The following is a 24,781-nucleotide window of genomic DNA, read 5'->3' as shown; positions in this document are numbered from 1 at the left end:
TGCTTAATTAATTAATTAATTTTGAGATAAGATATTGCTATGTAGACTTTGTTGGCCTTGAATTTGTAACCCTCTTGCCTCAGCCTCCTGAATGCTGGGGTTATAAGTGTCTGCACAGGGGTGTTTTCCTCCCTCTCACATAGTCATGCTCCATCGTGCATCAGTGGAAAACACATGTGCTGCCACATGCCAATCAGCAGACCCTTCGAGAACCTCAGCCTCTCAGGATCTTAAATGAGAGAGAAGTGTTCATCTCCTAGGGGTGGTGTAGGCTTTACGTGAGATTGCTATGCATACAGAGCATGGTCCTAGGCAGCTATGGGAAATATTAGATGCTACCCAGCCTTGTTCTCAACAACTCCGGGGCCTCTAGTGTCTTCAGTGTTAACTTGTTGAGCCTTCGTACCAATTGTGAAAGGTAATGTGGTGGCAGGATATTACAGCATCATGTAGATGAAACTCTTAGAAAACATTCTGGGAAGTCAGAAGGGTTTCAGTAAACGTTTATATCCGAGGGAAGTTGTCTGCCATGTCCAGACTCAGTTTGCCTGTTTCTAAGGCTGAGATGAGGTAAGAAAGTAAGAAACACGTCAAGAATATTTTGGTCTTTTCTGTCCAACCCTTCCTTCTTCCCATCCTTTCTGCTGCTGGTCTGCCATGACCCTACTCTTAGGAGGAGCTCCTTGTGGTGACCACAGGCCTGAGGAAGCTCCCCAGGAGCCATTGCTGGCTGATGGCTTTGGATGGTTGTCCCAGCTGATGTTCAGATGGCCCTTTCATGTTCATCCATTTAACAGGGGAAGAAACCAAGACGGAGGCGAAGCGAGCTGCCTCTGGTTACACAGCTGGAGGTGGGGTGCGGCAGAGGTGTGGCACCAGCCTGCCCTCTACTCAGCCCCTTGGTGGACCTGCCAACGAAAAGCCTGGCAGAAAGGCACTGCCCGCCCGTGCGTACTCACGTCGTTGAAATGCTTGGTGGTTTTCATGATGTATGGCGTCCTTTCGTTTTTCTCTACCTTCATCCAGCCCTGGCCGAAGAACTCCCTGCAGGGAGGGAAGGGAAACCCAGAGCAAGTGAAATTAGCTCTGCCGTGCTCATTTAGCGTGGGGTCACTTCTTTGCCTTTTGAGGTAATCATTTACAGGGAGCAGCCCTCTGCAGAGGCCCAGAGAGGAAGGAACCTTGAGCTCAAGCCCAGCTCTATGCCTCACTTTGTGTCTTCGGTCCTTTATTCATCTGTGAAATGGGAGCGTAACCAGCAACACTTTCCTTATGGGACCATCATAAGACTGAAAGGAGATGAGGTATGAGATGGCCCAGCAAAGCTTGTGGTATGCATACCAGATTTTGCTATGGATCTTGTTTCTACATTTTCGTACTTTGTAGCGGCTGGTCTTCAGAACAGAGGTGACAGATAACTACAAAAGGAGGCTTGGTGGTAGAGTGTGTGCCTATCATGTGCACGGCCCTGGGTTCAATTCCCAACATTGTACAAAACAGGTGGGGCCCAAGAGGATACATGGATCAAAGAACTGAAAGCCAGTTCCAAGCAGTGTGTTCTGGCACCGGGAACCTAATGGGGAAGCCATGGACTTCCTGTGCTTCTAAGTGATCAGTAGAGGTGCTGGGGTGAAGTCCCACAGGTTGGTGCAGTCATGGGGAGGCGACACCTGTGAACAGCTATCCTGCTCTTGCTGCCGGAGAGAGGCAGGAGTAACCCTGCTTCCACATCCGGGGGCTTCGTAAGTCTCTGGGCCAACCCTGTCATTAGGTGAGGCTGTACTCATGCCCATGGGGCTGTGCACATGCCCCTGGAAGGCAAAATAAATGCACAGAATGCTCCAATGATGCGTGGCCTTAGACACGGTGATGCCAGTGTTCGGAAATATTATATAATAATTATTGGAAATTCAGAGAAATGCCTTGGTTGGGAGGATGATTAGTTCAGGTTTAAACATAGAAAGGAAAGTCAACTTAGAATGCACTGCTAAGGAGCACTACACACATAAATAGTGTTCACAAATGCATGTTGGGTATTAGATGAAGAGAGAGACATAGAACTGTGATTACAGAGAATCCAGGGTAACTAAAGACAAGACAGGGCAGACAGCAGGCCTGAGGCCTCACCAAAGTCAAGAGCCATCCTGAAATTTGTTCCTAGGGGGCTTGTGTACGCACACACACACACACACACACACACACACACACACACACACACATTCATCCTGTATTCTTTTTGCACCCCCAGAAAGAGGATTCTCCTGAAAAAGTATGTATAAGGGGAGCAGGTGTGTGCTTATAGGTGATAGGTAAAGACAGCATTCTTTCCACGTTTTGGAGAGGTTCACAGGCTAGAGTCAGCAATGTGCTGAGGGAGGAGGAGGAGGGAGGAAGGAGGAGGAGGAAGGAGGGAGGAGGAGGGAGAGGAGGGAGGAGGGGGGAGGAGGGGGAGGAGAGAGGAGAAGGGAGAGGAGGGAGGAAGAGGGGGAGGAGGGGGAGGAGGGAGGAGGAGGGAGGAAGAGGGGAGGAGGGGGAGGAGGGAGGAGGAGGGGGGAGGAGGGAGGAAGAGGGGGAGGAGGGGGAGGAGGGAGGAGGAGGGGGGAGGGAGAGGAGGGAGGAGGGGGGAGGAGGGGGAGGAGGGGGGAGGAGAAGGGAGGAGTCAGGCAGCCATACACACTTACTCATAAGGAATCTTCTTGAATACGAGGTGATCCAGCAGGGTCAGTTGCTCTGCTATCTCCAGGGCCGAGTGGTTTTCGAAGGGCTCAGCCTTCACGCCCTCTGCCTGAGGGAGCAAAGGCAGAGTCAGAACAATGATGCCTCTGGGCTTTCGACACTTTTTTGAGGAGACCCTCCTCTCAGTTCTGGAAGGTGTTTGGGATAACAATGAGGAAGCAGGGCCCCACTGCTGTTGCACCCTTGTGTGTATGTGTGTTCTGTGCTTCTGGAGGACTCTCCCTGGAGGAGTCAGTCACCTACCCTGTGGGGAGCCACCTCTACACATGTAGGAAGGAGGCCAAAGTCTGCCCAAGCTGCTCAGATCTGGCTGGGATGCAAGCTTGGGTATCTGATCCCAGCTGTGATGGGCCACTTCCTCTGGGTTCTGCCTGGTCCTAGGTGGGTTCAACACATTTTTTTTTTTTCCTTTGAAACTCATTAGTAGGTGTGGGTTGTGGGCTCCAGGGTATGATTTGCACCTGGGGCAGTGTTCCTGTCTTGTGGGCCGAAGACAGTTCTCAGCTACCATGTCCCTGACTTACGAGGTTCACTCATGGATACAACCTTTAAGATCATCTGTCCCCTGGGCCTCCTTGATCAGGGAACACCCTTAGGAAACATTAGTCAGGGATGGGGGTACCCATAGAAGGAGTTAGCTGGAAGTTAATACAGAGAGGTCTTTGGTCTGCTGGATTTGGGAGTTGGGGGTGGAGAGGAGAGGAAAGGACAGCTGTGTTGGTGTTGGGAGGAGCCTAGGTCCACTGAGGGCGAGTCAGATTAAAGGTCTCCTGTACACTGTGGCCAGCTGGGTCATTCAAGGGAAGAGGGGAGGGCTATAAGGTAGAGATGGGCCTGCAAACCATGCCGGTTTCTGCTTTCTCACACTCATTCCACAACACCCAGAAGTTCGAGCAGCTGGCTGAGTACCCAAGTGGCCCGTCTGCACAGGTTGAAAAGGAAGTGGGGTCCACCCACACCCAGAGAACATGCCATTCCTTGAGGCTGAGTGTTCTGCTGTTCCCCTCCCCCCCCATTTCTTTTGCAATCAGTGAGGTCCGTGTTGCTAGGCTAGTGGCAGACACCGGACATATGCAGACCTGCCGACATGATTCAGGCTCAGGGGGTTCACAGAGTGAGGACTCAGGGGACAATAGAGTCTGTGTGGTAGCAGATCAGTCATGGGTGTTTCCTGGCAGAGTCACCAGGGCAGAGACCAGAAGCCCAGGTGCAGAAGTGTGGGTGTGGGGAGCACAATGCCTTTGGGGAGGATGAGTTCTTAGGCAGGCAAAGGGGAGGTGGGCATGAGGGCAGCAGGGGCTGGGTTGGAGGACAAGACCCCTGTGGTGGCATTTCTCCTGTGTGTTCTTGGGGATGGACCCTCCGAAGGTGGGCAGCTCAGCTACAGTCACTCCTGAGGGTCCTGTGTGTGTTTCTCAGGGCTGGGTCCAGGATGGCAGAGCTGTGAGGGTCACAGAAAAGTCCAGGAGGCCATGCTGGGGTGTGGTCCAGTGGCCCAGGAGCTATAGGTGCTCCACAGGGGCAGGTGACCTTTCCCTCATTTTTGATGTTGCCCAGGTCTTAAAGAAGTGGCTTTGGTGGAGGTCGGAGTGAAAACTTCCATCACCTTCCAGAAGGCTTGTGAGAAATAATGTGCCAAGCCAATTTTCTCCTTCCCACTGAAGTCACTGGCCTCCATTAAGCTGGACCTGTCACTCAAAGTCGCTGGGGACCTGTCAGATGTGTACAGATATGGGGCTCAATAACCTTTTGTTCTAGAAGAGCCTCAGGCCATTTACAAAGGAAAAGGGCCCTTGTGCTCGTAAGTGGAAACATTCCAGTCAGGCCCCTGCTGGCAAACAGGAGCACAGGGCATTCTCTACACTGGGGAGGTGGTGGGGAGGCTATTCCAGTATTCTGGGCCCAGAGGATCAATCTGTAGTAAGTGATGTCGAGGTGCCACCATCTTCCCTGGTCTGGCAGGTCACTGAGCTGTGTGGGTTCCGGGGATCACCGACCAGGCAGAGTTATTCCTGGGCCAGAATGTGGATAGGGTACTGTTCTCCACGAATCTTATGGGAGAGGAGCCGGAGCCTGGAGTCCGAAGCCGTTACAATGGATACTGCTAACACCAGTCAGCCTGGAGCTGAGCTGATGACCCAGAATCCACCTCTGGGGAGGTCAGAGTCTGTCTTGAGCATTTCCAACCATCATAATTCAGCGGCCAGGAACTTGGGCAGGGTTCACAAAGGCATTCTGAGTATCCTAGTTGAGGGCTGGAAGTACATGAGGTCAGCATTCCCTTATGGCATATGGAGGCCACCCCTAGCCCATGCTCTTTCATGGTGAACACAACTCTCTCCTGGGGTCCTGTCATTTCAGGGCAGGTTCGCTGAGCACATTGTGACTCCTCAGGACAGGGTGGTGCGGCATAGGGTTTGAGTTTTTCTCTGGGGTCAGCTGGACCTGAGTGGGAACAGCTTACATGACCACCACTTCCCACTCACACCTTTGAGTGAGTGATTTAGATCCCTGTGCCTCAGCTGCCTCGTCTGTAAAATGGGGTAATGATGCAAACTTTCAGCATCATTGACAAGATGACCTCTTGTCAGATGGATCGGGAGTCTTTCAGAATCTAATGTGGTCCAGCACATAGGGATCCTTTGATGGATGACCCTTGAGAAGTATGATAGAGAGAAGCGGGGTGTGTAAGGGAGAGGAGGAGGCACAGCGGATGAAGAAAGGGGAAGTGGCATTTACTGGTTATATTTTGCTCCTCAATAAAGGAACAATTTCCTAGGCCCTGGTGCTTGTCTGGAATCTTTGCCAATGTTATGAACTTACAGTGAGGCCAGTCAGGTGGGCCGACATGACTGATGTCCACACAGTGGACACAGACATACACAGAAGGAAGACAACACAGGTGAACGGGAGGAAATGGCCCCAGGACCATGGAGACATGAATTGGAGAAGCACAGCCAGGGGCTGAGGGTACACAAGGCTACTGGAAGCTGGCAGAAGCAGGCAAGTATCCTCCTCTAGAGCTCCCGGAGGAGCATAGCCCTGCATACATCTTCAGATTTCAGGCTTCAGGGTGTTGGGGGGAATCACATGCCTAGTATCCAAAGCCACAGGAAATGGATGTAGGTGATGACTGTGCTTGCTCAGGGGGGTCATGGAGCAATGAGGGAGTGGAGGATGTTGCCTTGATGATCAGGGGAGATGGTCATCCTGCTCACCATCTGTGCGATCTCTTCCAGTGTGATCTGGTTGTCGCCCGGGTCCTCCTGGGTCAGGGTCCTAGGGAGAAGAAAGCATGTGAGCCCCAGTACACCTCTTTTGTAGATCTTCCCTACCTGGCTGGTCTTCCACAACCTCTGACCCCTGCTTACTGCTGTTACCCAGAGGCACTACTCTCTGCTTCCCTTGTCTCCCTCTGCTTTACTGACTTATTCTTGATCCTTCTGTCTGGGACAGGTCCCTTCCTTAGCCTCTGAACTTCCTGTGCACCTTTGTGTATGTATGTGTTGGGACCCAGAGAAACATGGGCAGGGACCTCCGATGTCAGGCTGGGCCTGTGGCAGGCACTTCTGTGTGCCCATGGAAAGCTGGGATACACATGGTGAAGTAGTGTCTGACTCTGAAGACCAGAGTGGACAGGAGATGTTTCTAGATGGGATGTCCCTCAGGCCTGGCTTGGTCAGAGGGCCCAAAGATAATGTGACACAGTAGAATGGAGGTCCAAGAACCCAAGATGGGATTGTGTTGAGTGAGAAGTGAGGGAGGATGTGGTCAAGCTAAGTAGGGCAAGTCCTGAGCATTAGTGGAAAGTGAGGGGAGCCCCCCTCCCCAACTCAGACCAAATCTTCAATTTCTATGATAGAACTTGTGGGCATGACATGAGAATATGGAGTGGGAATAGTGGTAGGTTCTCAATGACAGACCAAGGGCCACATGCATAGAGAAGCAGTGAGAAGTCCTCAGGGACCGGCTGAAGGGGGTGGAACGTGGGAGCTCAGCCCTGGAAGCCAACGCCAGCCCAGGGAATCGACACCCTGAGAACTGGCTCTCTTGAGGGCCCATAGCCAAAGAAGTCCTGCTGGACACAGTGTTCCCAGCCCCCAGGAGAACCTGGAGGGAGACACCAAGGGCCTGGGGCTGCTTGTGTGCATGAGTATGCCTGTGGGTACTCCATTTATAGTTTCTCTCTGGGTCTCTTTGTCTCTGTCTTCTTTCTCCTCTTTCTACACACACGCACACATGCACGCAGAAAGTGTTGTAGACGAGGGAGGGCCAATAGTATCCTAGGACTGTGGTGGAGTGATGAGACCTGTACACGGGGCCTTGGGATAGGAAAGAGGCGTGAGACTTGGGTTATAAGTAGAAAGTGCCCAAGCTGCATTTGGGATAAAGTCTGGGGCAGATGCAGTGACTGGGGTGTAGAAGTGGTTTGCTGGACGTAAGGAGGAGAAGCCCTCCCCAGCCTGGGCTGGAGAAGCCAGCCTGAGTGGGAAGGATGAGAGCACAATGTGGGTGCTAGTGCATCTCTGCTATTTACCTTCTGCAGAAGCCACATGCACCATCTCACTTGAGAGCCTTACTGCACTCTGGAAGCCAGCAGGGTTCATTCAGTTTTACAGAGGAGAAAATGAGGTTTGGCTGAGGGCCTTCCTCTGGTCAACAGTGAGTCACTGGCTGAGGTAGCTCAGATGTGGGACTGTCTGAACCCTGACCTCCGCTAGAAGAGGCAGGTTAGGGATCGTGCACAGCATGGGTCTGAGGACAAACAATTTAACTGAGTTTAAACCAACAGACACTCCTTGAATGCCTGTGAGCACTGTCCAACGGAACTCTCTAGAGATGGACTGGCCCATGTTGTTTAAGATAGAAGCTTCTAGCCAAATGAAGCTCTGGGGACTGATGTTCACAATTTTATTGTATTCAGTTTTAGTTCACCAAGATTCCAATAGTTGAATGTAGCCAGTACCATCACCTTGGATAGCACACGCTGGACAGGCGTTAGCAGCCATGGACATCCATGGAGAAGTGGTATCTGCCCCCGCCCCCAACAGGGTCTCATGTAGTCCAGGCTGGCTTGCTGGGTAGTCAAGGATGATTCTGAACTTCATGTACTTCTGTCTCCCAAGTGCTGAGATTACAGCCTGAGAGATGAGATCACAGACATGCACCACCATAACCTCCATATGTGGTACCAGAGGTGGAACCCAGGCCTATGCAAGCACTCTGTCAAATGAGCTGCATACCTCGCTACATCAAGGTCCGGTGAGGGGTGGGGAGGAGAGGGGATAAGTACACAGAGCACCCTCTCCATACTTGACTCTAGAGTAAGGGCCATGGCTCCCAGATGTCTGAGACTGGCATCTACCCGGATATATCTCCTGCCCATCCTGGCTACTATGGAGGTATAGGGCAGGGCAAGGTCATCTTAAGCAGGAGGACCATGTTGCTCTTACCTGATGATGTTGGCCGCTGCCTTTCGCTCCTGTGTCAGAAGCTCTGGGTCATGCATGACCTCTTCCAGGAAGCTGATGACCTTGCTTTTGAGCTTACTGTTGGTTTCAAAGTCCTATGGGAAGATGGGCAGGCAGTTCTGGCTACAGTTACCAAATTTTCCTGCAGTACTCTGAGGCCAGGCTGAAGGAGGGACTTCCTATTTCTGCCCATGGTGGCTGCTTGCTTTTCTTATCTTGTCCCCACTTCCAGCAAGGCCACCCATGGGGCTTCAAGACTCCTAGGCATGGGGCGCTGGGACAAGACCAAGACCACCCCTTAGCTGTTGCACCCCTGAGTCAGGGAGGCCCAAGCCGACTTGTACTCTACTTGCAGACAGGTGGCCAAACATAGGCCCCTTGTCTTCTTGACTGTCCTTGCTTCCCTTTCCTGGGAAATCTGAGCAGGCACCCCTCCTCCCCCAGGAAAACAGGACCCCCTCCCTCCTGTGTTTGCTATCACTTACTGCCATGGGGAAGCAATGGCTCCAGGAACACAGGCCCACCCACCTGCGAGTGCTTGGAGACCCAGTGGCGGAGCACATTCAGCACTCGATTGGTGGCAGCTCTGCGGATCACAAACTCCTTGTCGCCATTTCTCTGGTCAGGGGGAAACCCTGGCAGTGCTAGTGGGAGAGGAAGAGAGGGACAGGAGGTGGAGCTTGCTTAGCAGACATGGTTTGTCTGAGGGCCTTGGAAGGGAGCGCTTGACAACCGGGTTCAGACGCAAATGAGAGGCCATGAAGCCTCAGGGGATGCCGTTCCTTGGCGCCCAACCTCTTGTCATACCTGCTCCATCTAGAAGGCTCAGGAAGCTTGCACCAACAAGATTATACAGGACACCCCAGACCAGAGCTCTCCAGGAACCTCCCCACCTCTAACCTTTGGTGTGGAACCGTTGTTGTGGAAGTGGGTGCCGAGGGCTCTCTCGGTTGGCGTTCTTTGCCTGGAGTAGAATTTGGCCAAGGACCAAAGGGGACTGGGGAGGGAGGATGGGACTCCAGGATGGCAGGATAGCACTGGCAGGGCCTGCAGGAAGAATGGGATGGGGTGGGTAGCATCATGTCAAAGCAGATGGCAGGGAGGGAAAAATCCAGGGGTGCAGATGTGTGTGTGTGTGTGTGTGTGTGTGTGTGTGTGTGTGTGTGTGTGTGTGGTTGTGGATAAGCAACCTTTCTAGGGGTTGACAAGCAACACAGCTAAGACTTTATCTCACTGATGATAGGACGTGGGAAGGGATGGTACAGAGCAGGCTGCACCATAAACACACGGTAGCCCTGGCTGCGGGTCTGGATGTGCAGAGCCTAGCTAGTGCCAAGAGAAGGGCTCCATCTCAGTCTCCATGAGAGGAGGGGTCAACGGGCAAATAACAGAAAGAAAGGCTTCATGTCCAGGGAGTGAGGATAGCTCGCTGGAGCAGGGGGCTCTCCAAGAGGCACTGGAGAAGGACCCACCATGGCATCCGCAATGCACATTAAGCACCTGGGAAAGGGAAGGTCTCAGGCCTGTGGCTGTCACCCCTGCCACAGAACGATGGAGAAGGGGAGTACCCATAAGCACAGACGTCCACGCACCTGTGGTGGCCAAGGACATCCTGCGATATTGAAACTTCTCCTTCTTTGGGGTGCTCTCGTTGGCTCCCGCGGTGGCTATGGCAAAGGCAGAGGAGGCCGAGAGGGCACTGCGGGTATTGTCCAGGTCACGACATGAGGTCATCACGACTCCATTATTGTAGTTAAAGAGTGGGAACTCTGTGAAGAGGAGGGGGCTGACCCTCAGCCATTCCTCAGTCCTGGCAGACCTTCAGCAGCTGGAGGACAGCCCAACCTCAAGAGCAGAAGCTCTTCCTCTATGCCCAGGGCTGGAGAGGGGTTCAGGGGGTGGTGTGGGGGGTTCTGTTCCCTGTAAGAGCCATGCCACAGTATTCCTAGAGCTGTCCCAGGGAAGGCAGGCTCAGCTGGCCTCTTGCTGCTTAGAAGACGGGGAGCCACCTTTCTCTTTCCCTACGACTTCCAGCCCTGTCACTTCTTGGCCTTATTGGGCCCAGGCCTGCTTGAGGATCTGCTTTCAGGGTACTGGGAACTGACACACAGCCCAGTAAAACTCCGATGGTCACAATTCATATTGACAGGGTTGTGAGTGTGGAGGGACTAAGATAACATTGCATGTGTGGATCTTCTACCTGGCCTGAAATTCTCCCCACCTCTCACTGGCTGTGTGACAATAGGGAAGTCCCTTCAACTCTGGAGCCTTAGGGATCTCCACTGGACAGTAAGGATATGTCCAAAGGTGGATATCAAAAGATCACAGAAGAAAGTTCAAAAAGCTATGTAAACGTGGAGACGTTTGGTATGGTAATGATGACAAATAGCCATGGAGGTCAACTCCAGAACCCTTTGGCTTCATCTTAGAGGATTCTAAAGCAACTGGCTTGCTTTAAAGACTCTGAGCTAGTCTCTGCCCTTCCCTTCCCTCCCCTTCCCTTCTTCTGTTCCTCCCCTCCATTCCCTCCCCTTGCTTTTCTGAGATATCTCCTCCCCTTCTTTCTGAGATCAGCTCTCTCTCTGTTTCTCTCTCTCTGAGATAGTATTTCATCCCTTCCTCTGACTCCTTCTGTGTTGAAGACATACTCACTATGCCCAGGCTGGCTTGAATGTTCTCTAGTCCAGGCTGGCTTGGCCCATTTCCCTGCCTCAGCCTCTTAAGTGTCTCAAGTGCTGGGATTATAGTCATCACTCATACCTGGGCCTCAATGCCTGTTTCTAAAAATAGGCTCTCCTGAGATCTAGTGCTGTGTCTAAGAAGCCAGGCAGGGCTGCAGCATGCTCAGGTATCTTTACTCTAAAGCCAGGCAGCCTTGTTCCTTGTTTCTTCCCAGGCATTGAAAGCAGGGGATTCTGGGATTTGAGCTGCCCCATGTGTGGGGAGCAAGAGCTTAGGAATGGCAAGCTTCCTTCCTTGGGAGGCAGGAAGACTGTCTTGGTAGTCAAGGGCCCCTGCATAAACTCCCATCCTTAGTGTCCCGAGCTCTCACTCATGGCGGTGTGTGTGTGTGTGTGTGTGTGTGTGTGTGTGTGTGTGTGTGTGTGTGTGTGTGTATAGTGGTGTTTATGGAGACCAGAAGGTATGTAGGCTGTTCAAAAACACTGCAGGATTGTGAGTCTGAAACATGGGTGGGCAATGCCACTATCTTCTGGAGCTTTCCCCTGCCGATGATGGTTGGGATTGAACACAGAACCATATCTATGTCAGGAAGCACTCTAACATATCCCAGCCTTGCTTTCCTTATCTGAAGGACAAGAGCAACCTAGGTTCTCTTCATGCATGTTGAAAGGACGAGAGGGCCCATTGCACAGCCTGAAACACGGGATTCCAGGAAACATTTCTGACTTGAGCTCTCCCACATGAGAGCATGGCTGGGTCACTGGTTAGGCAATTCATTCCTTCCTGAAGTTGGGGTGACTTCACAAGGTGATCAGGGCCTACAAGCCAATATCCTGGCAACCACATCCCTCCCATCCCTGGGGATTATGAAATAGAATAGTCACTGCCCTCAGGAATCACTCATAAAACCTTAAGTGGCAATACCAGCGTGGCTCCCCTTGATCTGACCTGTGGCCCTCTCCTCCCCTGGACATCTGCCTGCAGCTCCACGCTGGGGAATGGTACCTGAAGAGCTTTTGCTTTTGACTGATGTTGGTGTTGATGGGGATTTAGCAGGTGACGCCTCGGTGTCACAGTCATCACTCTGGTTCTGGTCAGCATCAGACTCTTCTTTCACAGAGACTTCAGAGCCTGGGGGAATAGAAAGACTCACACTCTTCTCAATTATTCATTGATTGGAAAACTCACATCCGTAATTCATCAAAGCAAAGCAGGGTAATTTACAAGAGCCTGGGGCCCTGGATGAAGACCGCTCAACAGCTTAGTTGCTACAGGCCTTATCAGAACCTTTTGCATGCTCATGGACAGTGTGGCTCTCCAAGATGGCCTTTTCTTTACTAGGACTTCCAAAACCTAAATGGGCATACCTAGGTTCCTGTTAGAATGCAGATGATGGGGCCTAGTGGTAGAGTGCTTGCCTAGCCAAGCATGCTTAACATTTTGGGTTCAATCGTCAGTGGAAGGGGTGGGGAGCAGGTTGGAATATAGCTCCGGTCTACATGGAACAAGGAAGTCTTTCTTTCCTTCATTTTTTGAGGCAGGATCTCATGTAGCTTAGGCTAGCCTTGAACTTGCTAAGTAGCTAACGATGACTTTGAATTTCTGATTCTCTTGCACCTACCCTCCAAGTTCTGGGGTTACAGACATACACCAATCACACCAGATTTTATATACACCTGGGGATTGAATCTAGGGCTTTGTGCTAGGCAAGCACTCTCTCTCTTTTTTAATTGAATAGATTTTGCATACAATGTATTCTGACTCAGGTTCACCACTCCCAACTCCTCCCATATCCTCCTCACCTCCTTACTTACCCAAATCACACCCCTTCTTGCTCTCTCTCATTAGAAAACAGACATCTAAGTAATAACAACAACAACAATAAAAACAACAACAAAAAGTAGGAAAAAACAAAAAGGAAAAAGGGCCATTGAAAAACCATAAGAAAACATAGAGACTCAGCATACATATTAGAACACACTGAAATCCCATAAAAATACCAAACTGGAAAACGTAACATATAAGCTCAGACATAATGTGACAAAGAAAACTTCAAAAATGCCATTGAGTTCATTTCGTGTTGGCCATCTACTCTGGGGCATGGGGCCTGTCCTTAAGTGTGGTTTGTATACCCTGTGAGACTGTTGGAGAAAACTGGTTTTTCCTTTGCAAGCTGTTATCAATTGGAGAAAAGCAGTACGCTTCACCTGAGCTACATCTCCAGCCCCAAATATCTGCATTTCTAACAAGCTTCTGGTGATGCTCATGTGGCTGAGCAATGGACCATACTGAGTAGCAAGGTGTTTCTGTTTTGGGGAAGATATCTTGGGGGAATCCTGTTTCATATCTCATTTCTTGCTTCTGGTATTAGTCTCCTAATCGGGAGAGTCAGGACCTATATACTCTTTGGACAGTGTGAGGTTTTGCTGAAAAAGTTGTGTGTGTGTGTGTGTGTGTGTGTGTGTGTGTGTGTGTGTGTGTATACATGTGGAATATGGAAGTTGACATCATGTGTCCTCTTTTTGTTTTTTGGGTTTTTCGAGACAGGGTTTCTGTGTAGCTTTGCACCTTTCCTGGAACTCACTCTGTAGCCCAGGCTGGCCTCGAACTCACAGAGATCTGCCTGCCTCTGCCTCCTGAGTGCTGGGATTAAAGGCGTGGGCCTCCACTGCCCGGCACATGCTCTCCTTAATTATGCTTCACTTAATTTTTCTGAGACAGGGTCTCTCACTGAACCAGGAGCTCACTAAATGCCAGTTAAGCTATCAAGAGCTTCCGGGAGCTTCCTTCCCAGCACAGGAACTGTGGGGTTGTGCCTCGGAGCCTGGCTTTCTAACGTAGGTATTAGAGACTCAATACAGGTCTTCCTGCTTGTGTGGCAATCGATTTACCAACCGAGCCATCTTCTCAGAGCTTTTTGGGGAAGGAACTTAACTGTTCTGAGTCTCAGTTTCCCCAACTAGAAGGTGAGTGCACTTGAGCCTGTCTATAAAACCAGCTGGAAGCCACAGGTCTCTTTGGAAGAGCACACCCACCCAGCTCACAGAAGCATATAGACAGACTTGGGGGGGGGGTGTCCCTGGGTCATTCAGCTCTCCAATGTGCATGCTAGGACAAGGCACAGCACTTCCACCCCCTTGAAACCCAGTGGACACGTGAAACCCCTCAGGTGCCATGGTGTAGACACTGGGTTTAGAGCCAGAGGCATCAGATGAGTCAGTGCCTGCCCCCGAGCCTCTGCTTCCTCGCCCACAAGTGTCCCTTAGGACCTGGTACCAGGTGGCTTTGTAGGTCTGACTGAGGCTGCATTCCACAAAGTAGCAGTGGGATCTCACTGCAGGTTTGTGCTGGACAGAATTCTGAGCCTCACACTGCTGCCTGTCTAAGATCCCATACCATTCTGCATACTGGATGTGCAGAATTTGGGTTCTCTGGCAAGCTGTCATCTTAGGTACTAACTTTCAGCTGTGTGACACACACACACGTTACCTATGTGTTGCATGTACCATGGGAATGTCATTTAGAGATGGAGCCTTGGGTGGCTTCTCTTCTTTCCAGTTCTGCCTCCTTTCAAATGCTGGGGCTTGTGATCAGCTCAAGTATGTGTATACATACACACACACACACACACACACACACACACAAGGACACACACACATATACACAGACAGACAGACACAAGGACACACACATACACATGGACACACACACACAGACACAAGGACGGACACACACACACACACACACACACACATACACACACACACACACACACACAGAACAAGACTATGCTGGTGGTTCCTAGCATATGGCCTGGTCTGAGCTAAAACAGAACCAAATGGGACCCTTCTCCAATGGCCAGGAGAGGCTGTAGCTGGGAAGTAAGGCACTGGGTGCCCCAGCAGGATCTTGGGTCACTGCCACACTACCTTTGGTGCTCCAGGTGTGCTGAGCTGTTCCCAGAGCCTGCAATGCCTCCCTTATTCTTCAGCATTTTACACTCCATTACTTTTGTCTGGAATGTCCTTCCTTTCTATTGGTGAACATCCAATCTAACGGGTCCATTAGATATCCTCCAGCTCTCCTGATGGCGTCCCTAGTCTATCCTCTGTGCTCTTCAAGCACCTTTCAGATGTTAACAGGCCCCAGGTGTCCACTGCTTAGTGTTCGGTCTGGTCCCCAAGCTAGACTGTGTATCCTGAGGGCAGGAGCTAACGAGATGACTTGAATACAAGGATGCAGGATGCTACTGTGTAATAGGGAGCGGGGAGGCACAAGCCCGAGAATTTTGGCTGAGACTCATCTAAAGTGTGATATCATGGGAGCTTATGCTGTCCTCACCTGGGCAACCTACCCCCTCTACATGGCTACTGGTCTGCACTGCCTACAGCCTACACAACAGAGGCCTTGAGAGCCCAGCCCAGCCTCACTGTGATGAGTGCTAATAGGGTGCTTCTGCTCACACAGCCACTCACTCTGCTTGCTAAGGGCTGAGGGCTCCTCAGGCTTCTCTGGAGTTGCAGTTGGAGTTGGAGCTGGGCTTTGGGTCTGGGTTGGCGTCTGGGGTGGGGTTGGGGTTGGGGTTAGGGACTGGGTTGGGGTCCGGGTTGGGGTCTGGGTTGGGGTTGGGGTCTGGGTTGGGGTCTGGGTTGGGGTTGGGGTCTGGGTTGGGGTCCGGGTTGGGGTCTGGGTTGGGGTCTGGGTTGGGGTCTGGGCTGGGGTCCGGATTGGGGTCTGGGTTGGGGTCTGGGCTGGGGTCCAGATTGGGGTCTGGGCTGGGGTCCGGATTGGGGTCTGGGTTGGGGTCTGGGCTGGGGTCCGGATTGGGGTCTGGGCTGGGGTCCGGACTGGGGTCTGGGTTGGAGTCTGGACTGGTGTCCGGATTGGGGTCTGGGTTGGGGTCCAGGTTGGGGTTGAGGCTGGGTTTGAGGTCAGTGTGGGGGTCTGTGGGGTGGTTGTGGTTGTATCGGTCTCGTCTGGAGTCTTCTTGGTGAAACTGCTGGTCACACAGAGCTTGCTGGTGTCCAGTGTGGACTTGCTGAAGGGAGACATGGGTGAGTGCATGCTGGTGAAGCCATTGGAGCTGCAGCTGAATGCAGCCAGGTCCAGCGCCTTGCCGCCTGTGATGATGGGGATATTGAGGGACAGCTTCCGGCGGCGGCTTGGAGATGATGTATTGATGGACAAGGGTGGTGGTGAGGAGAACTTGCGGGTGGCACGAGGTGACTTGGGGGGCTCTCCGTACAGAAGCTTATTGTTCTGGCCGCTGGCAAACAGGAGCTCCAGTGACCTGTGGGGAGGGGAAGGGAGAAGGAGAAAGAGCTGTTGGTGCCGTGTTGTCCACCTGGCCTGCTTCCTATAGGGCTCAGGGTGGCTGATAGCGGTGTCTCCCTTGTGTGCATGATCCTTGATGCTGGGAGTGGGTCCCTGCACAGGGTTGTGATGAAAGGGCCTGGGGACAAATGTCTCTATCTGTAGGGTTTGAGCAGGCTGGACGTTTGGTGGTGGGGTGCTTCTATCTGATGCTGCCTCCTTCTGTGGTGTTAAGCCTCCTGACTGCAGGCCTTTGGAGGTGTCCATCCATCCACAGGAGGCTGCTCTCACCTGCATGCTCTGCCCGTGTCCATACAGTGGTCCTAAGGGACGCTTGTGGGCGAGGAAGCAGAGGCTCGGGGACAGGCACTGACTCATTTGATGCGTCTGGCTCTAAACTCAGTGTCTACACCATGGCACCTGAGGGGTTTCATGTGTCCACTGGGTTTCCAGGGGGTGGAAGTGCAGTGCCTTAGGAATCCTGAGGTCAGACCTGCATTTAAGACCACCTCAGCCAGAGTTGGAGGGGCCTTGTGGAAAGTCTCTTGGCTTTGGAGAGTGAGCTTCAGTGACATAGGCATGAAAGATGGCCTCAACTCTAAGGAGGCTGAAGGGTTCTGTCCACTGAAGGATGTAGCTTGAGCATACCGTGAAGGGCTCCCTCTCTTCAAAGCATGATGGCTATGTACAGAGCAGCAGAACCTTCCTGCCTATCTCTCTCCCTTCCATTTTTCCACCTTTCTATAAAGGGTGGGCCCTATGTTTCCCAAAGGGGTATAGTGAAGGATATCTCTTGGCTTCCCTGACCAAGGCAGAGGAGGTAAACAAGGCTTAGTGAGCACACCATGGATAGCTAGACCTCTAGGGCCTCCGGGCTTTGGGGAAGGGAGGGAGAGCAGAGTGATCCCTCCCTAGAGAATGTCGTCCATTCAAGCAGACCTCTAACAGGTTGTACAGCTCTGGATGGTCTCCTGCTTCTGCTCTTGGCACTCAGCTCCAGAGCTTTGGGGTTATAGCCTTGTACCACCATGTCCAGTCTCCTTTGGAAAAACAAACAGACTCAAAATATATTCCCTCCGTGGTCTGGGAACGGTGTGTGCCACCATGTCCTTGCTTCTGGGACAGCTTCTTCTCCATGGACCTCTTTGGCCTCGAAGATCTGTGGGTTTGGGAGGGGGTGCACGTACTAGTAGGGAATGGTGCTGATGGGATTCCTTTGAAAATATTTTTCACATTTAATTAAGTAGTTAATGCATATATGTGAGTGTGTACCTGTGCGTGTGTGTATGTCTGGGGATGTTCAGGTCACAGAGTGAGTGTGGAAGTTAGAGGATATCTTGCAGGAGTGAGTTCTCTCCTCCCACCATGCTGGTTCCAGGAGTTGAGCTTAGATCATCAGGCTTGGCAGCAGGCGCCTTTAATCACTAATCACTAAGCCACCTTCTCAAAACCCAGGTAGATGGTGATGGTAAGGGACATGCATGCACCTGGCGGGGATGGCACTGATGGGTTTCTTGTAGATGGTGATCAGCTTGTCTAGGACCACCACAGCAGTGGTGAAGACACGGTAGGAGTGCAAGAAGGTGTTGAGGAAGTCGATACTCAGGAAGCGAAGGTCTGTCAGCCGCTCCAGCAGCCGCTCCACACTGGCATACCGAATCTGCAGCACTTTGCAAGAATTCATGGTTTTGCTGAAGCGGATGTCAACATCATCACAATATAAGGAGGCATCGGACCTGTGGAGGGAGGGAGTAGGAAGAGGTGACACATGGCTAAGGTTGTTTGGGCCCATGGCATCTCTTCACTAGACCAGGGCTGAGGCTACCACCAGGCCACCTTGTCAACCCCCACCTCCTAGTCAGGAAGAGTTTTACTAAGTGAGCACAGGAAACTTTAGAAGGATAACACCAAGAAAGAGCTGTAACTCTTTCCCCCAGGATCCTAAAATCCTTCAGTATACAGCACCAACCCCCAACAGTATCAGAAAAATACAACAAAAATATGCTTCCAAATTCCCAACACACAAGAATTCTATTCACATAAAATATGCACATTTATGTTTACAGTGGTGTTGTTCAACCCACAAGTGTCTATCAGCACATGAATGGACACATGAAACAGTGCGCATGAGAAGAAATGAAGTACTGACATACTACAACATGGATAAGCCTTGAAGACATCACACTAAGAGAAACAGGCCATGCACACTATGGTCCCATTGACAGGAAAGCACAGAACAGGCAAATCACTGTAACAGGAAGTAATCTGGTGGATGTCGGGTGTTTGGTGGGTGCTTTGGGATTGACTGTTTACATGTATGCCATCCCTTTTTTGGTGAGTGGTGACGGGAATAACTTAGAAGTAGAAGCTGGTGTCAGCTGTACAACATAATGAATGCACTGAAATCTACTGACTTGTACTTTTAAAGTAGAGAAATTTATGTTACATGAATTTATCTCAATTTAAAAAATAAATAGGACCAGGTATGGTGGTACATGATTTACTATCAGTACTTGGAAGGCAGAGTGGGGCGGAGTTCTCTGAATTTAAGGCCAGCTTGGTCTACATAGTAAGTTCTCAACCAGTCGGGGCTACATAATGAGACCCTATCCTTAAAAAAATAAAAAGGTAATATGGGGTGGGAAAAAAAGATAAATGGGAAATTCCAGTGTTCCAAGTGAAGAGACACTGGGAAACCAGCTGTTGTTTTTGCCGCCTCGAGGTGTCTCTGGAGTTTGGAGACTAGTCTCTAGGTTTTTCACAGAAGCCTGGCCTCCTGAGCAGGAAGCTGGATGACATCATCATGTCAATTTTGGATCCATGAAGGGTACGACTTCCAGGGAAAGACGTGAGGGAGAAGCCTGTCCTCCAGCAGAAGGGGTGGCAGGCCTTACTGATCCTGGTCTTGAAGTACAATATGCTACCCTTGTGATCTAAGCTCTTCAGATTAAGGGTGCAAAGTGGTGTCACAGATGTGACACCCCGGACACTCAATGGAGGAACTACAAAATCTTTCTAGAAAGGTACTTTTCGACCAGATCAGGCTCTATGTATTCATAGGTAAGTCCTCAGCGACAGTCCCAAATGGAGAACCATTCAAAGACTTAAACCCCTCCATATAACACATAGCTGAATTTGATGCCCCCCTGTATTTTTTTTTTTTAACTTTGACAACTGAAAAAAATCTCAGAGTGAGATGCAGTCTTCACTTGATTTTCCTTCCTCATTTTTGTTGGCCTGTATTCCCTATACATTGAAGGCAGCATCTCTCTTATTAGTTGTTTTTACTTGCAGCTAGTCTTAGCCCTTTTATGTTTCTGGTGGGATGTTACTAGAGGAGTATATAGATGAACAAATAAATACATGCTCTTATTGAAAGGATAAGCTTGGAAATCTTATCACAATGAACTCCCAGAGCCAAAAATCCCCATAGAAAGAGGAGTTCAGCTTGGACCGGCTGCTGAGGTGTCCTGCAGCAAAGCTGAGTTAGAAGAAGGCCTTCCCTCTGTTTCTCTGAGATGGTCTCTTTTGAAATGCCGTTATCTCTGGAGGCCATGTGGTTTAGTCTACGCACTATGGGTTGGACTCACTTATCCAGCTTCCCCACTGACAGCAGGGGGAGGGAGGAGACTCAAGGGAAGAGGTTGATTCAGGATCGGGGGCTGAGTGGAGGCCGGGTGGGGGCATGAGGCATGGTGCAGCTAGCTTACATCTGGATGAACCCAGAAGCGGGGCCTGGTTATTACAACTTTGGCCCTCTTGGGATTCACTTCCTCCAACTGGGTTCAGCCTTTTGAAGGCTCTACAATTTCTCAGAATAGTGTCACCAGCAGGGCACTAAGTGCTGAAACACATGAGGTAATGGGGGACACCACAATCAAACCTAACAGCATCCTTGGGGCCGGTGTGAGGGACACAGCTTGATGCCAGCTCTACTCTTGTTTCCTAGACAACACCTACTCTTCACTTCTTAGTCTCCTCATCTGTGAACTGGAAACAAGGCCTTCCTCAAGGCTTCCTTGAGAATGGGATGAATAAACCGGAACACAGAAAGCCAGCTCTAAGTGAATTGACAGAATTCACTGGCTCTGCAGAGGGTGTTTCCCACTCAAGGATACAGACAGAGCTCTAAGGAACTGAACAAATGAACTCATTTTTTTCATTTGTACCATTTCTAAGGCACTTTTTTGGGGGACTGGGGAGCTGGTGGTGCAACTGGGTGGTAGAGTACTTGCCAAGCACGTGTGAGGCCCCGGGTTCAACTCCCAACTACTTTCCCTGGAAATACAGGGATTTGAAATATCAGTAAATAGCCTTTTTCCAAGAGCCTCCAATGAGCAGGAGGGTGAGTCTGGAAGGTGGAGAAATGGAACATCAGATTAGGGTAGCATGTGGACAAATGTCAGCCCTCATTCCTGGCTACACACTGCCTTTCTGTCCTACTTCTCCCTGGCTGCATCAACCTTCCCTGCTGCGTGGACCAGAGGGGAAGCTGGATAAGTGAGTCCAACCCATAGTGTGTGGACTAAACCACATGGCCTCCGGGGATAATGGCATTTCAAAAGAGACCATCTCAGAGAAACAGGGAAGGAAGGCCTTCTTCTAACTCAGTTTTGCTGCAGGACAGCCTAGAAACCTGCTGGCATCAATTCCCCAGCTCAGCCCCTTGCCTTTTTCCAGCTGATACCATTGCTCCCAAGTGCTCTATCAGAGTGGCCATTAAGGGGGTGGGGCTGATACCTTTGGGGTACAACCCTACCACCTACAGAATAAAACTCAACAGCTTGCCAGACGCAACACTGTTAACTGAATCCCACATACCTCACCAGCCCCATCTTGCACCACATGGTGTTAGTTAATAAAGTCTGACTGTGCTATAAAAAGGTCAGAGAAACGAGAAGTGAAATGAAGTGTAGGAATAGCTTGTGAGATATGGCAGATATACTTATAAACTACAGCATCTGCATGTTAAAGGCAGGAAAGGATCAATGGACCGAAAAGATACCTAATATTCATGGTACACTTAAGATATACGAGGTACAAGGGATGTTCAGTGTTCATGAAGTCTTAAGTCAGACATCCACTGATGACACCTACATGCTGTGATGATAACATCACAGCTGTTGGTGAGGCTAACTGACATGCTCGGCTATGGTCAGGCATGTGTGCCTTTTTACATCTCAGACAGGGCAAGTGTGTACTATAGACCCAAGTGCCTTCTTAGGTTGGGCTTGCTCATCCTACCTTCACTCTGGTCTATGCAGCAGGGAAGGTCGACACAACATAGTGGGGAGGCAGGGCAGGGAGCAGTCTGTCACTCAGGTAATGTGGGACTGGCACTTGACCATAAGCCACCTCCTGTTCCATTCCTCCACTCCCATCCCTGCTTCTTACTGTGTGTTTCACATGGACTCACCAAACCCTGGGGTGACATCTTAATTTGGTCCCCGAGCCTGCCTGCTCCAAGGCCTAGAGGATAATCAGTCTGATCAGGTACCTGGAGAGTAGAGCTCACCCAGGTTACTGCCTGCATGGCACTCTAAGCCCCATAACCCTGCAGCCCAATGGGATTATTCATCATTTCTCAAACACATTGCACTGTCTTGCCTTTGTGCAAATACTCACACTGTTCCTTCTTCCCAGATTGCCTTTCTATTTAACAAACTGCAACTGGCATTCAATGCCAGCTCTGGATTCCCTTTTCTAGGAAGCCTTGCTTGACTGTGCTCAGTGAATCGGTCCTATATCTGTCCCCTGCACCCTTCCAGTGCCACACAAGCTGTCTTACGGCTCTCACCTTACTCCCCACAGAGGCATTTCACTGTGTCTCTTTGGTTCACTGGACAGCTCATACCTGACCAGTTTCAAAGAAGTTTAAGGGACCAGATGCCCCCAAAACTGTCCCTGCTGACTCCCGAAATGGAGGAGAAACTGGAAGTAATAAAATTGATGCTATAAAGGATTTGTTAATAAACAAGCTTAGGAGACATTAAGCCACACAAAGTAGAATTAAGCTAACTAAGGGCACAGTGCCTTACACCTCAAACAAAAGTGTTACACTAACCAGGCTTGCTAGAAATAATTTGAGTTTAGCATTGCTGGGAAGACACTTCCCAGTTTGGTCACCAGGATTGATCTGCAATTAGGCTCTATTCCCCTGACAAAGAAGACACCCCCGACTTACAATCAGCCATTAGGTGCATTCTCCTGTCAAGACCATGCCTCTAAGGGGCAGCTCAAGTGGGTAAACACAGGTGACAAGTGTCATTATGACCTGCTACACCACAAAACATAATTCTGCCAGATGAGAGAGACGACCCCAGTTAGCAACTATTAAAGGAACAGCACTGGTGTACTTGAGAAACTTGAGTACATAATCATGGCAATATCATTGCTGTGTAAATCTCCCAACTGTCCAAGAGGCCAGACTTGCAGCCTCCTGTCTTTGTTTAAATTGTTTGAAGTGTAACCTTTGATTGGGACCTAAATGAGACTTAAGAATGACAGTGGCATTTGGATTTAATGAGCCAAAGGCATATATAGGCTGGTAAAAATCTGTTGAAGGCCTGTCCTCTTTTGTGCATTAGAATCAATCACATGCTATTATTAAAGAATTTTTCCTTCATTCATCTCTAAATGTTCAGAGTGATTTCTCACTGTGGAGACATGTAACATCAGCACACAGAAGGCTCATCAAGCGCTTGCCTTTATCTTGGTGCCAAGTGTGAACAACAGGAGTCTGCCATCTTTCAGATACTAAGTCTTGTGGGATGCACTGTCCCAGGGCACTCACTGGAAATAGCAGAGATTCCTATCATACAGCAGCCATAGTCATCTAGACCCAGGCCAGTGGGCAGGGGGGTCTGGGAGGTATCCAATGACATTATCAGTCTTGGGATTCACAGGTTGAGATGGGAGCCAGACAGCCAAGGTGCTGCAGGGTTGGGGAAGGAAGGAGGAGGAGGTGGGGGATCACTGCAGGAAAGATGTTTCTGTTGGATTATGGAAGCTGGGCTACACAAGGGCAAGGCTGGGAAAACTGTGTCCAAAGGACACTATTCCCCTTGTCCTGAAGGACTACTCAAATAGCTGCACCCTGCAATTAGGCTTTTGATATATTTTGAAATGTTCTATGTATTTATTTTGAAATTAGAAAAAAAATCCTTAAGAAACAATATGTGAAATTTTCATTCCTAAGATTATATTTTTAAAAGTCCAATGTAAAAAAAATAACCAACATGTAAATTAAAAAAATATTTTAAAAAAGCCAACATGTGCAAAGCCAACCAACCACGACAAGAGCTATATTAAAGCAGCAAACCAAACAGACATTCACTCAAAACCTGCAACAGACATCTCAAGCCTCCATCACAACACAACTTCTCTGGAGTCCCCAGGGGGCTGGCCCTGCTCAGGTCCTAGCTGTCTCTGATTGGTGCTTGGTGTCTGAAGTGCAGACAGGTGAAGGCACTTACTTGATCATCTGTGGCACAGTGACCTTGGAATTTTCTTCAAAGGCATTCATCATGAGTCCATTGCACCGGATATTGTCCACACACTGGAAACAGAGGGGACCCCGGCCTCAGAACTCATTCGTCTCCACGCTGGAGCCCAGCGTGCCCACTTGAGGCTCTCTCAGCCTGCAGACAGGGTCCTCAGGCTTCAAGGGCACTGTCTAGGCAAGGGCAAGGCCAACGCAACATCATTCACATTTTGGAAGTCAAGTGACCTTGCGGGACTGAGTTGGCCTTCTTGAGTCTGTTTCCCTATCTGCCCAGATGAGTTTAATGACTCCTGCTTTACCTGGGTGTTTGCCGAGCAGATGCATCAGACTCTGGCCACCCTGCTGCATCCTGGGAGGCCAGTGTCAAGAATGAGGTTGCCTCGCAGTGACCTGAGCTTCCTGAGAAGCTGCTGAGCGAGCCTCTGCACCAGAGAGTGTATAGTACACGTGTCCTCTGCCCCGCCCGAGTGCCAATGCTCTGATGTTGGAGGTGGTTCCTACATTTCCAGTCTACTTGTGGGGAGTGCACTTAGGAGGTTGAGGCAGGGGGATCACAAGTTTGAGACCAGCCCGGGCTACATACTGAGACTATGTCTTCAAACAAAACACCCAACCAAGGACAGAACATTAATCTTGGGAGAGGGGCTGCCTCTTTTCACCTTCTGGCCCTGTGTCCTGGGCTCAACATTTCTGCTGTGGGGGTGGTCCCTCCTGGATCAAGGATTTGGGGGTGCTCCATGCATATCATGAATCGATGGCTTTGAGGTTGTGTGTTGGTGGAGGCCGGTGCTAAGGCCACTGGGAAGTGGAAGCCAGGAAGCTGGCGCAGTGGGTGGCAGGTGCTTCCAGGCTCAGTCTCTATGTCAAAGCCAGACCCCCAAAGGAGGTAGGACACAGGGGAAGCTTTCCGTCTTTGTGTTTTTCAGCCTGATTTGTCCACCACACAGAGACTCTTTTTCACACTCATTCTGCCAGCAACTCCAGTCAGAGTGTTGTGGAGACAGCAGAGGACCTCAGGAAGCTGCCAGGATGGCATACTCACAGGCATCAGCAATGCTGTTGAGGGCAAGGATCT

General features: G+C 50.4%; 1 protein-coding gene across 1 annotated transcript in view; it reads right to left on the bottom strand.

Moving 5' to 3' along the window:
* Rasgrf1 (Ras protein specific guanine nucleotide releasing factor 1) overlaps nt 1–24,781 on the bottom strand; it is a 107,308-nt gene that overhangs the window by 17,999 nt on the left and 64,528 nt on the right. The window contains exons 13-24 of the mRNA XM_036192133.1: nt 23,678–23,760; nt 17,690–17,938; nt 15,854–16,179; nt 15,365–15,409; nt 11,895–12,020; nt 9,800–9,976; nt 9,108–9,254; nt 8,736–8,851; nt 8,190–8,302; nt 5,955–6,015; nt 2,682–2,785; nt 960–1,044 (exon numbers count right to left, since the gene is read on the bottom strand). Coding sequence (XP_036048026.1) covers nt 960–1,044; nt 2,682–2,785; nt 5,955–6,015; nt 8,190–8,302; nt 8,736–8,851; nt 9,108–9,254; nt 9,800–9,976; nt 11,895–12,020; nt 15,365–15,409; nt 15,854–16,179; nt 17,690–17,938; nt 23,678–23,760 — 1,632 coding nt within the window. The remainder of the gene's footprint in view (nt 1–959; nt 1,045–2,681; nt 2,786–5,954; nt 6,016–8,189; nt 8,303–8,735; nt 8,852–9,107; nt 9,255–9,799; nt 9,977–11,894; nt 12,021–15,364; nt 15,410–15,853; nt 16,180–17,689; nt 17,939–23,677; nt 23,761–24,781) is intronic.

This window comes from Onychomys torridus, chromosome 7 (genome assembly GCF_903995425.1).
Source record: "Onychomys torridus chromosome 7, mOncTor1.1, whole genome shotgun sequence".
NCBI lineage: Eukaryota > Metazoa > Chordata > Mammalia > Rodentia > Cricetidae > Onychomys > Onychomys torridus.
This window is presented reverse-complemented; position numbering and strand designations above follow the sequence as displayed.